General features: G+C 30.8%; 1 protein-coding gene across 1 annotated transcript; it reads right to left on the bottom strand.

The window, feature by feature from the left end:
- Positions 1-5787: 5787 nt before the first annotated feature.
- LOC139882714 (RNA-binding protein BRN1-like) lies at positions 5788-13485 on the bottom strand. The gene is made up of 10 exons (XM_071866991.1): positions 13449-13485; positions 8582-8719; positions 8377-8459; positions 7509-7560; positions 7274-7399; positions 7011-7090; positions 6617-6796; positions 6232-6535; positions 5997-6140; positions 5788-5915 (listed from the first exon to the last, which is right to left on the bottom strand). The coding sequence occupies exons 1-10, from the start codon at positions 13483-13485 to the stop codon at positions 5788-5790; spliced, it is 1272 nt and encodes a 423-aa protein (XP_071723092.1).
- Positions 13486-13500: the final 15 nt, after the last annotated feature.

Raw genomic sequence — 13500 nt, 5'->3', positions numbered from 1 at the left:
TCTTTAGTTAACTCACTCATTTAATTATTTAATATCACTAAATAATTTTTTTGGTTTCGTAATATATACACTTTGTTTTCAATTATATATATTATAACTTCAATATATATATATTATCATATTACATGCTATCAAATCCTTTTATTTCCCATTTACCATATGATTTAAGTACCAAAATAAACTAAATTATAATAAAATGTCATTTAATTGTTTACGAGTTCAAAAGTTCTTCATATTTTTGTAATAGCAAATATAATTATATATTAATTGAATTTAACTAAATTATACTCAGTATATGAAATTTAATGTTTAAAAAGTGGAATGTTGCACTCATTAGAAAAACCCTTAATATTTTAATCATTTTACCATTAAATTATATTATTTCCGATTTAACATATGAATATAGATAACAGATTTTTTAAAAATAAATTATAAAATATAGTTCAAATGTTCAGGTTGAAAAAGAATAAGCACTTCTCGATTTTTTACGATCATAAATAATTATAAGTAAATTGAATTTATTTAAATATTTTCAAATATAACTTAAAAAAAAATCAAATATTACTCTCATTTATTTATATTTTCATTGTATACGGTAAAATAAAGATTAAAATATAGTAACTATATTTTATTTGTACTGGTAATGTATAATTATTATTTTTTTCTGAAAAGTGAAAAATTTTAACTGACTTGTAGAGGAAAGTATAATAAAATTTTATAGATTAAGCATCCAAATTACACAAATTACTGCATTACTAAAATTATTTTTTATTATATTATAAGTAGGCGAGTAAAAATATTTGGATTGACATGAGTTAAAATACAAATTTTACATCAATTTTGTAGTTGTTTAATGGTAATAGAGATATTATTAAATGTTTAAAGAGTGCGATGTTGCACTCTATTGGAAAACTCATATTCTTAATCTCAAAACAAATTAAAACTTCTTAACTACTATTAAGGACTCATTAAGTACCTTTTCTCATCTTCTTATAGATCGAGATTTTTAATTTTAAATTTGTTTCAATTATAAATTTTATTGTCAAATTAGCATCGGACACATGACGTTTATTAACGAATAGTAATTTGATACATGTATTTTAGAACTTTGATTTTAATTAGGTTTCAAGTTATAATTTTAAGTCAATGATATATATATTATATTCTAATTAAGAAATCAAAACATAATAACAACATAATGATTTCTAATAAAATTCTACCAATTAATTTTTTTAATATAATAACTTTATTCCTAATCAATTTCCTATATATTATTTAAAAATTACTCCTAATAAAATTCGTATATTTTTTTTTCCTATTCCTAATTAAAACGGACACATTTTCTTTTTTTCTATTCAAACGTACTTATTATTAAAATAAATATTCCTGATTAAATTATAATATATATTATTTTTTTTCTAATTTTTTCATTAAACTATTATACCTCACTAAAATTCGTTGATTTTTTTTCTATTCTTAATTAAAACGGTCATATATTAATTTTCAAACAATAAAAACAACTAAATTGATTAGATGCAATTATAAATTTTATTATGAAGTCAAATCTTCATATATAACTTTTACCTTTTGCTATATTTATTAATTTTGAAAACAAAATAAATTTTAAATTTAATAGAATTGTAGATTTTAAAATCAAATCAAAATAATTATAACTGATATGAAATTAAAATAATCTTTTTAATATAATATTTTACATAAATTTAATAATATTTAAAATAAATAATCATTATATAAAATTTTATATAATATATATTTAAATTATTAATTTTTAAAAGTATGGATTTTATATCCTTCTATTTCTAATAGCTAATTTAGTGTATTTCTATTAGCTAATTTTGTTGTAAACTATAACTCCCAATCTCCCATCATTTGCGATGCATATATATATATATATATATACATATATATTATTCTATTTATCTATTTTTACATAGCAAACAACGTTCATTAAAAGGACTTAACTTTGTCTCGATGCATATACTACCTCCGTCTCAAAATAGATACAAATATTTCAATATAATTTATATATAAAAATTTGCATCTATTTTAAGACGGAAGTAGTATTAAAAAACCAAAAATTATTGGTGCGTTGGCCCCCAAAATATATTATCCAAAATCAGGAAGTTTGACTTTTAGTGAGCGTAACTTTGGAAAATGTTAAGAAATCTTTTGAATGATTAAAATTGATCCAAAGCTAACTAAAACAAAGCTTTTGCGTGTTTCAAATGCCTACGACAAAAGTTCACAAATAAGGACAGAACACCCATCTTTCCATCCCATTACCATTTCACAGCAAATTAAACAGAATACTTACATGTGTAGTTTCCAACACAACTTACCTAATAGTTTTTCGTCTCTTTTTATATGTAATTTTTGATAATTTTTTTATTCCTTATTATATGTTAATTTTTAGAAATTTAAAATCAAATTATCCATTATATCTTTATCTTTTAATACTCACAGCAGCCAAAGTCAATGATATGACGTTTGCTACATCTAAAGAAAATACCAAATCAGCATAAATAAAATGATGGTGGATTTAATTGAGTCATGTGTTTGGTTGGATTTGAGATTTGGCATAGGGTTTAATTGAAGTCATCAACGTTGGATTTGAGGAATCGAGCAGAGGTGGACGACGGCGTTTGGCTGACGAGCAGAGGTGGACGACGGCGTTTGGCTGACGAGCAGAGGTGGACGTTGTTGTGGCGGTAGGTTTTGAGGCGTTGTCCCGACGATGCCGGCGTGAGGCTGACGAGACGAGACGAACGACGAGAGACGATGGATGGCGACGGGAAACGAGATTCATAGGAGATTGTGTTTCCAATTTTAATTTATTTTTGAAAATTTATTTGATTGCTGAAAAAAGAAAGTGAGATCTAAGTTTAAAACCGTAAACTTTATTGAGAAAGATGTAGAAATAGAACTAAAAACAGGAAATTATAAATGTGTATTAAAAAATAAAAACGTAAACATTTGCATAGAAAATGTGAGAAAGATAAATATTTGTAGTTTTTCCGGAAATGATATTTTCGGAACAAGCTAATTTCGGAAATGACATTTCCGGAACGAGTATTCATTAATTAGGTGTAGATGTAATTAATTAGGTGATTCCGGGAATGGCATTCCCGGAATGAGTTTTTTTTTTTAAATCCGGGAATGGTATTCCCAAAATAAGCTTCTTTTTTTTAATTCGAAAACCTCGTTTTCGAGAAGACTCTTTAATGTTCACCTTTAATTTTTGGGTGTATAAAAGTAGCGCACCCAAACTAAAAAGGCTTACATAAATGTCCAGTCACAGCAAAAATGAGCATAATAATGAAACTAAAGCTGCCATTTCTTTTAATTTGAACTAACAAGAGTGATGTGGGTATGATTTTCGAGCTCAAAAAGATAACGATGGCTGTGTCTAGATTGATGTAGTTTTAAGGGAGAATTCGTAAATTATGATAAAAATGTTGTCTATTTAAGTATATTATTGTCTTAATTTTAAATTATTTAGATTTTTTTTTTAATTTTGATGAAATGAGCAAAAGATATATAAAAAGAGACGAAAAGAGTGTATGATGTTGTTTTATTAAACTAATTAAGAAGTGACAAATTTTTTTGTGAAGGTGTTTTTGATAATCAAGAGAAAGCATTATATTGATAAATCTCTGTTGGCTACTATTGCTAAAGAAGGTGATAATCCGCCTTACTCATTGTATTGTAAATTAACTATACTATGAATAAGTTGATTATTATTTTTTGGCATAAAATTAAAAGTACATGATACAAAAATGGTTGCGAAAGATCTAATCCTATCAATAATATTCTTGCAGGCCAAAAAATAGTGACCGATACTATTTATATTATTAACCACCATGAGTACATCGGACTCAAACAAAACACGAGATAAGTCAAAAGATTTAGAAAAATGAACTCCCAAATGTAGGGCTGATGCTTCTGCATAAGTAATAACAGTTTGTAAGCTTATTTGCGAAAGCTATCACTCGTAGTCATATCATCATATGTATATTTAACATCCAAGGAATATGCTAAAAGGACAAACTACATTTTTGTCAGCAAAGTTAAAACATTTTTTCTTTTTTTTAGGTTAAAGTTAAAACATGAATCGACTTTTTTAGTTAATCCCAAATCAAACATTAGTTGTATTATGTATAAGGGGAGATCTCGATCATTTAGTCAAAATTTGGCACCTAACCCCGTAAGCAAACAAATTGACAAAATCTGCTTAGTTCTTTTTTGTTAGCATGATTATACTCGTGCAATATTAACTATTCTCTCTGTCCCAAATTAAATATTAATATAAATATAAATTTTTATTTTACATTAAATGTTAATATAAATATAATTTTTTGTTTTAAATTAGATGTAAATTTTCACAAATTTAAAAAATATTAATTATGTTTTTTCATTATACACTCACCACCTTCACCATTTTCATCCACATATTTTATATGAGAATTTTTTAGTCTATAAAATTATAATTATATTAAAAAATATATTTAAAAATATATTTTTTTAATTATCTATTTTTTTAAATTAATATTTTGAGACGGAAGGAGTATAAAATTCACACTTTGAGAAAACAAATCAAAGTTGGACAAATTCAATGTCAATTAATTGGACGATGCTTGTAGTAGCTATGTGCCGCCAAATACTGAACTTAAAATGAAAGTAGTTTTCAGATGACAACAAAAGCTGCTCCAGATAATCAAAAGCCAGAGATGAAAAAATTGAAGGAATAAACAAATCAAAACCACGACTATAACACATTAAACAAATTAAGTTGAACGTTGCTTAATTGCATTATTTTTTGTTTTATGAATTTGTTTGTATCAGAAGTATTTTGTAGAGGCGAGACTGTTGAAAATGAGGAGGATAATAAAAAAAAGACAAATGGGCGAAAGAAAGAAAGAGACATCACGACGGTGAACTTATCTAAAAATTGCGAGCTTCTACCTAACTTTTATTTTCTACTTGCAACTTTTTTTTTTAATATAATTTCCGTCCTAAAATTGATATAAAATTTTCAATATAATTTATATGTAAAAATTTATATTTATTTTGAGACGGAAATATTAACTTCTACTTATAAGTTTACTTCCGTTATTTGCACCGTAACATTCTGCTACTTAACTTTCAATCTTATCATCAAAAAAAAAAAATCAATCCGTAACAGCAGGTGAAAACGTGTTTAACCAAAATAAAGTTCAAATAGCAGAACGTAAAATGAAAGTTCTGATAGGTGTTTGCCTCTATGTAATAATTCCCAAATTATTCTGGGGGCACTTAATTTGTATACGGTTTGATATAAATTTACTTGGGACCTGAAAACATTTCTTAACTTTAGAGGGTGCAAATATAAAACTTTGTTTAAATTAATGTACCTAATTAAATTGAAAAATAATAATTTCACTATTGTTGATTAGAGCATGATCGATAATAAGAAGAAAACGGCAAGTCATTCATGCAGGCGGTGGAAGCAAAAATGGAGACTGTCTTAAAGAATAAACAGAAGTTTGGATGGAAAAATCAATAAATTGCTAATTAGTTTAGTGTATAAGTTAAATATCATGATACAGAGATTACAAATTGTATGAATTACAAGTTTTTTTTGTGGGTTGAATCCCAATGCAATTACAAGGAGGATTAGAACCACGCATGTGACAGTTTATCCCAGATCATCATGTTGATTACCCTTAATCAGTCGTCTCAATCAATAGGGTTGCATGAACACCTTTCCATTACTAACTTTCCTTCCAATCAATAGGGTTTACTTAATTTATTGTCCCTCTTTAGCTGAACTTTCAATTTCTTACCACTTAATTGGTATCCATTCATCACACCAATAGCATTCTGAGCAGAAGCTGCCGAGTCATAACTGACGAATCCTGTAAATAATTAAAGGCTTGTCAACATACATGCTATTATAATCGGATCCAAAGGGAAAAATGATCCTCTTTTAATCTTACCAAAACATTTACTGACGCCAGTTGCTTTATCTACAAACACTTTGGCACTCAAGACCATTCCGAATGGTTGAAATGCATTGGCAAGCTCTTGATCGCCGAATTCTTGAGGTATATGATAAATGAAAAGATTAGCACCAGGTGGACCTAGCAGAAAAGGCAAAAAAGAGTTAACATGAAACAAGTAAAGACTAAAATTTTAAACTTTTTTAGGAAATAACAGAAAAATCAGGCAAACCTTCCAGCTGAGCACCACCAGAGTTTGCATTGCCTACTGAAGATGTTGCAAAGTTGTTGCTTCCAAATGAAGTTTGGCCTGGTCTAGGTGAGCGGTGATTCATCATTCCCGCTCCATATGCCAATGGCATGTAACTTGCAGGAGAAGGCACAGGATAATTTCTTGGGCCCATGGTAGGAGAAAGAACAGGTGATACTCCTCGTAATGCATTTCCTTGGTTCATAGGAGAAACCATGTTATGGAAACCCTGATGATTTTGCGTTGCTGGTAAACGGTATGGCATGAGTCCATAAGCACCAGGGGCCTATAAAAGACGACATAATTACTTTTACTGCAAATCTGTCCCCCTCTTAACTACAAATATTTCATAGAAAGCATGCCTTACCTGATATCCATAACCATTATATGGTGGGGCATACCCCATTGGCAAGGCTCCAAATATTGAAGGATGTTGCGAGTCAATATTTGGTATATTGGAAGCCTGAGAGTGTGCTTTTTGAGCCCTCCGAGCTTGCCTTTCCTTTTCTGTGTCCGTCCATTTAACAACCAATGGAACCCTTGAACCCTTGAAAAGGAAAGCAAATAATGACACAAAGCACATGTAATCAGAAAATATACTACTATACATGCTCGATCCATTAAGCAAATAATGACACAAAGCACATGTAACCAGATAAATCTGCAAAATATATCCACAACAAACTCCTTAGACTGGGAGTGATGTTTTGAAGCTGAATTTTCAACTGTCCGAAAACAAAAAACATAGAGTGAACACAGACCTCCATTTTATGCTTCCCGTTTACTGCATCGATTGCAGCCATGGCTCGTTCTTTCGTTTCAAATTTCACAAAAGCACAACCTGCAAAAAATAGACAGAAGAGAAAATGTTCAGTAGTCAAGATTGTGACTTTTTTACTCTTTAGCTCAAGAAATGCAATTAGGATGCACCTCCTGGGTCTTCCACAAAAGTTTTACTCCTAATAGAAAAGAAAATAGGGGAAAATGAAAAAAAAAAAAAAAAAAAAGGATTCCATAAGTGTACCTTTGCTGGTCTGTTGAGAGCCTCTCAGAATTTGTACGTCGTTTATAGTTCCATAGGTCGAGAACAGTGCAGAAACCTCTGCTTCAGAAACATTCTTTGGAAGCATACCGACAAAAAGTTTGTGTTCTGGAATGTAGGGAATCAAATTCATAATATGTATATCCTTTGAGACACATCAAATAATGTAAATTCAAAAATACAGCCAAATAAATTAAACGGAGATAATATTAAACACCTAGCCTTTCCAACTCCCCATCTGCATACTTCACTTGCAACGGGCTTGATGCCTGAATTGAACAGAAATATCAGGGCGCATTCTTATCAGTAATGTTCAGCAAAAACAGTACACAATAACATGGTGAGTAAAACAATGCAAAGATAGCAATGCATGTGAGCTGAGAATCACAGAGGTTGACAATAAACTCTGCATCAACATAATTTTATCATGTAAGGCATCACAAACTCTCTCAAGTCACTTTTATAACCTAGGCCAGAAAGTTGTTTGGTGTAGCATTCAGGTAAATTGAACTACAAGGAAGACCATATGCAATGAACCCCCTAAGTTTACTTATTCAGCATTGAAGAGAGTTTCCATTAACTATCCAGACTTTTATATCTTATAAATGGTCATCTCTCGATAGTTTATACCCATCAAAATCATCACAGATAGTACCCTCTCAGTCTCTCACCTTCAATCCTTTGGGTTTGCCTTTTTTAGACTTCATTAATTGCAATTCTGTAGACAACATTGATGCCTATTATACAGTCAAAAGTGGAAACCTTTTTACTCCACCCCACATGTGCTTAAAGATGATAAAGATTTATGGTTGTCAGTTGAGTTGTTTTAACAATGCAGCATTAATTGGGCACGTTTCAATTGGTAATTTCATTTTTCATGAATGATATATGGACAGGACAGGAGTAGCACTGAATAATTGACAGCACAGCACGATAGTCAAATACCTATTCATAGCTAACTTTCAAGATCTCTGATATAACACTTCGAGAGATCTTCAAATCCTACAGCTAAAATGCACGCATAATGTGGTATAAAATTAACCAACGAATCAATCACAGACAGACAGTGACAAATCTGCACTAACCCCTGGCAATGTCTTCTTATTATGACAAGCATTGACCGCCTTATCAGCCTCCTCCCGCGACGGACAAGTCACGAAACAACACCCTACACAACACTCGAGCACAATTAGAGTTTAGAAGAGCTTCGATCACACACACACTCAAAAGTCAAAATGCTAAAATCGAGCAAAATGTGAGATTTGGGAGAGAGAAGAAAAGACAAAAGACCTCTTGAAAGTCGAGTGGCCTTGTCTTTGATGATGTTGACTTCGTCAACGATAGCAAATTCTTTGAACATTGCCAGCAACTGAGCTTCATTCATATGCTTGGGCACTTGACCCACAAACAATTTGACGCTCTCAGGGTCTATTATGCCGTCGCTACTAGTGCTCGTCGTGGTTTTATTTTCCGCCATTGACGCTCCAGTCCAATGCTCTTCTTCTTCTTCTTCTTAGAATTTCTCTCTCTAGATTCTCGTCTGTTGAAGTATTTCTCTCTCTCTCTCTCTCTCTCTCTTAATTTCTTCGCGTCGCTTGGTTGTCTTCTAAGTTTGGGAATTCTGGATGGGCAAAGTTTGGATCTTCATAGATTTATTGTAATTAAATTAAATATAGAGTCCAAGTGGCACATCCATTTACCTTTTTGACCTTTACAGCTGTACAAGTTTCTGAGCTTTTGACAACATCAACATGCATGTACTTACTCTACTCTGTACAGTTTTATGATAGTCGTAAACAGCGCTTGTCCTTTTGAAACGTGGGTTTTATTATTATAAGGACCTTTTTGACCTTATGTTTCTTTGTTTGTCCTATATTACTAGAACTGTCCACTATTAGGAAGGAAATGTATGTCCACTCCAATTAAGTTAAACACAAGGATTTCATTATGAAACATAGAGCCACGTCGAAGAGATGAGAAGATAATTTATGTTATTTTTTAGATTAGCGATGTTATGAGCGTCTTGACTTTTTTCTTTACGTTTATCCTACTATTTAATTTCTTAGTTAATACTCCCTCCTTTTCTGTATATACTATAATTTTATTTTTTTAAATTCATTCAAAAATTGATATATATAGATAATAATTATAATGACTAAATATATCTGTCTTTAAATGAATTAAAAAATCAAAACGATAATTATTTAAATACAGAGAATATTTATAAAAAAATCAAAAAAAAAAATTGAGTACCGTAAAAACATAACAAACACATTCCTAAATTATTGTTTTATGGTCGAACACAGCCATAGAAAAACTAAACAATTTTTTGGTTGGTCCCGAAAAAATATAGAAAAACACTCGTGTTAAATCTATTTTCATTATAAAGGTAGAAGTAGAAAGCACGTAAAAAGTGAAAAACTAGTAAGAAATGTGTTGACCATGCATTACTTCCTAATTACGTTGACCAGTTTGTATTAGTTTCAGTCAGTAGTAGTACTGGTGTCAATTAAATCTGGTTACTGTAAGAAGGGAGGGAGGTACGGAAACCGTTACCGGTTGAGGGGAATTGGAGTACTCTAGTGTTGTAGGGTCTGTAGACAATGACCGTGTCAGCTAAACGGGAAATGTGACGACAGTCAACGGTTTTTTTCGATTTTGGGAAGGGAGGGAGGGGTAAAATGGTAAAGAAATGAGAGAGAAAGTAACGTGAAAACCGAGGCAGCGGAGGATAAGTACAGTACACCGTTTGTAAATATGTGGAGTATTGTATCTTGCCAGACTGTCCTCCCGCCAGCGCTTTTTCCTCCAAGCTCTTCTATTTACTCATTTGCCCTTCCCTTCATGCCAACTTGCATTTTTACGACTATCATTTGCATTGTTTATTTGTTTATTAATAGTCCACCCATATTATTCTTTACTACTACTATCATTAAATTATATCATAAAACAATGATAATAGTAGCAGAAATGTGGAATATTCTAGTTTTTTCGGCTGCAGTAGAATATTCTAGTTTTCATTAGTAGTTTTTTCTTTTTGTACAAATAATAAATAGATTATAGAAATCAACCTCAAATGTCTAATATAATGAAAAATACCAAAAGTGAAAATGAGGAAATTAAAATAAGCTATAATTAGGGGTGACAATGGATCGGATATCCGACTAATTTTGGATATCCTCTCTGAATCTGACTTGTCTTATCGAGTATTCGAACATGTATCAAACTATAAAATCCATAATATATTTAAATGAATCAGATATCGAATATCCACAAACCTGTTTATAAATTTAAATTTAAGAATAATATACTTTTTAAAAAATACCCACTCATTTTATTTAATATTTATGTAAGAAAATAAAAAACTATATGCATCCAACTCATTGAATTTTTTTAATATTCGAATACTATCCAAATCGAATATCAACTTCAATACTCTAATCCATCTACAGATAGATGGATATCCAAGTAATGAGGTCGGATATCCTCAAATTACCCATTTCTTAACTCCAATTGCCAATTCTAAATCTATTTACATTAGAAAAAGGTAGAAAATCACTACTTATTTTATTTGTAACTACATGGAATGACTTTTATGTTACTTGAACAAACATTTAAAAAGTCTAGAAGAAACACCTTAGATAATTGCGTTGGTTTTGTTTCCGACACGAATATATGACTCAGGCATTTTGGTATCCGGCCGAGTGTACATTTCATTTCATGTGCATAATTAAGCTGTGGCATAATCAAAATTTAATTAAATGTGGTCAAAGGAGTAAGAATTAAAGGAGTGTAGTTATCAAGAAATTTGAGAACAATATTATTCAGTTCACCGACAATGTGAACAACTTCCGCTCGAAAGAGTAAAAGTCAGAGAGAGGAGCAGATCACAGCTGCCAACCATTCAATATTTATTTGCAAAAAAAAAAAACCACACTTGCAGTGAATTTAAACTAGCTCCACGAATTCTGTCTTTCGTGGTAAGATTAATATACTATAAAGTAATTTATCTGTGTAAAATGTCTTAATTGCGACTGTTTTCTGCGTAAATGTTTTTTTTTCACACATTTTCTGAGTAAATATTTGGATGTGACAGTACAGATACTCCTGATAGTAATTTTTTTTTCTTCTTTTTACATCAATTTCTGGATAGGGTCCAAAAGATTTTAGCATCCGTTTTGGATAGGAGGGTCGACAGTGGTCAAAAACTCAGTAATAGTGGGCTGATAGAGACTCAAGCCGTTTTCTAAAAAAATACTCGAAATGGACTTCACCTTCACTTGGCATCTTCTCTTTTTCTGGCTATACAAATTAGAAAATACACAGAAATATGTTGCTTCTGCTTAAATTGTGGCCTCTTTAGGATTCATTTCACTTTTGGAGAAACAAAAAGGGCCTATTCCAGCCTCTTGATTTTCTGTGGCCACATACAGAATCTACTTTAACCTTATTCTATCAAAGTTTCACCAAACTTCCCCCCCAACAAATGGAAATATGCCAATATCAAACATTCAATTTCCTTTTTGTATCCAAAAGAACTTATATTCCTAAAGTAGACTAGGGATGTAGTAGTCTTTATATCATATTACCGAAAGTTTAATCATAAAAATAAAAATAAAAAATACCTTGGTTTCCATTTAACTTTTTTTTTTTATTTCATTATAATTTTGTAGATCGATTCTTAAACATGAATTAAACTAATACTTTCAATTTATTCAATGTCAAACAGAAAATTGTTAATTTTATGCGATTATATACTCAGAGACGTCTACCCTAAAAAGAAAAGAACTGAGCCCAAAATATTATTCAAACAAGATGAGAAATTTTGGCCATGAATAGATCAGATCACAAGACAGGTTGTTTGCCAGATGGCTGTTATTATACGATTTAATATGTGTCTATACAAGTATTCAACTATGGTCTAATAATCAACGTCGAAAAGATTGATGCCGGTTTCGATTACTTTAATACCAGAGCGTATGTTAAAGTAATCTAATCTCTATCATCAGAAGAAAAAAAAAAGTAATCTAATCTCTCACTAGTGGTGTTGTTAGATGTTTTCTGATTCATGTGATTTTATGAAGCAACAAACAGTTTGCTAGCTTGGAGCTAGTTGAATTGTGATCCAATAAACACAACCAATAATTTCTAGTTTGGAACTAGTTAAATTGTGATCCAATTGTGACTTCGGATCATGATTATATTTTCAACTGACTGTTTTTTATTTTCTATATTGAACAATCCTCGCACTTGTCTATTTCAACGGTAATATATTGTTCTTATTAAACTTATAAAAAGAAAAAGAAAAGAATACATCACTAAAAAGTTGGCCCAATTGGCTAAAAGAAATGCTGATAGCTCAATCAGAATGTTTATTCGATTAAGACCGTGGAAGAGACTTTTAGATGAAAAATTGAAACGTTAAGGTTAATCAAGACAAAAAAGTTAACGTTAGGGTATCCCGTGAACAATTATGAAATATTGGGGCCAAACGTTGGGTTTACCCAAAACTAATTCAGCATACGACAATTGGCACAAACTCTCTCACCTAGGGTTTTTCTGCAATTCTCAACTTGGGGGGTGTTTAATCTGAATTGACATAGCTGGAATTCCTACTCGAAAGCTATGCCTAGGTATAATTCGATTCTCAACATGATTGATTCTCATCTTCTTCTAATTCACTATTTTAATTTGTTTATTCATCATCTTATTCGTGATTATATAGGTATTATTGTGATTATTGCGACACGTACTTGACCCACGACTCTGTAAGTTTTCTTTCATTCCATTCTTTACTAGTTATGTTGTCTGTGTGTCTTGTTCAATTCAGCAAATTGATGTTAATTGCTTTTATTCCTGTATGTTATGTTGCGTAACTGGATTCAAAATTCCAATTCTCTTCATCGTCAAATGTGCTTTTTTTGGTTAATTTGATTAGCTTTCTATGGTTATAGTCGAAGCTTAATTGGTGTTAGTGCTTCGATTAGCTTTCTAAACACTCTTATTTTCCCCAATTGCTCGTGGGGTTTATTATGTACTACTTCCATCCTAATTACTTGTCGCTCTATACAACTTGCGTAGGAAAAGCTACAAGTAATTAGGGATGGATGGAGTAAGATTTTGAAGTTCTAATATAATGAAATTCCATATTCCTGACATTTTTTTTGTTTTTTTTTTTTTTTTGTTTCAGCCATCTGTTAGAAAGCAGC

Source organism: Rutidosis leptorrhynchoides, unplaced genomic scaffold (genome assembly GCF_046630445.1).
Source record: "Rutidosis leptorrhynchoides isolate AG116_Rl617_1_P2 unplaced genomic scaffold, CSIRO_AGI_Rlap_v1 contig30, whole genome shotgun sequence".
Taxonomy (NCBI): Eukaryota; Viridiplantae; Streptophyta; class Magnoliopsida; order Asterales; family Asteraceae; genus Rutidosis; species Rutidosis leptorrhynchoides.
The sequence above is the reverse complement of the archived record's forward strand: the minus strand, read 5'-3'. Positions and strand labels throughout refer to the sequence as shown.

What these genes read in the sequence shown, in the direction of transcription:
- LOC139882714 (XM_071866991.1), bottom strand. Translation starts at nt 13,485, where the DNA reads ATGGCTGAAACAAAAAAAAAAAAAAAACAAAAAAAAT. An exon ending in TGGGGAGTTGGAAAGGCTAG is followed by an intron (nt 7,400 to 7,508) that starts GTGTTTAATATT and finishes CCTACATTCCAG; the next exon opens with AACACAAACTTTTTGTCGGT. An exon ending in TGGTGGTGCTCAGCTGGAAG is followed by an intron (nt 6,141 to 6,231) that starts GTTTGCCTGATT and finishes CTTTTCTGCTAG; the next exon opens with GTCCACCTGGTGCTAATCTT.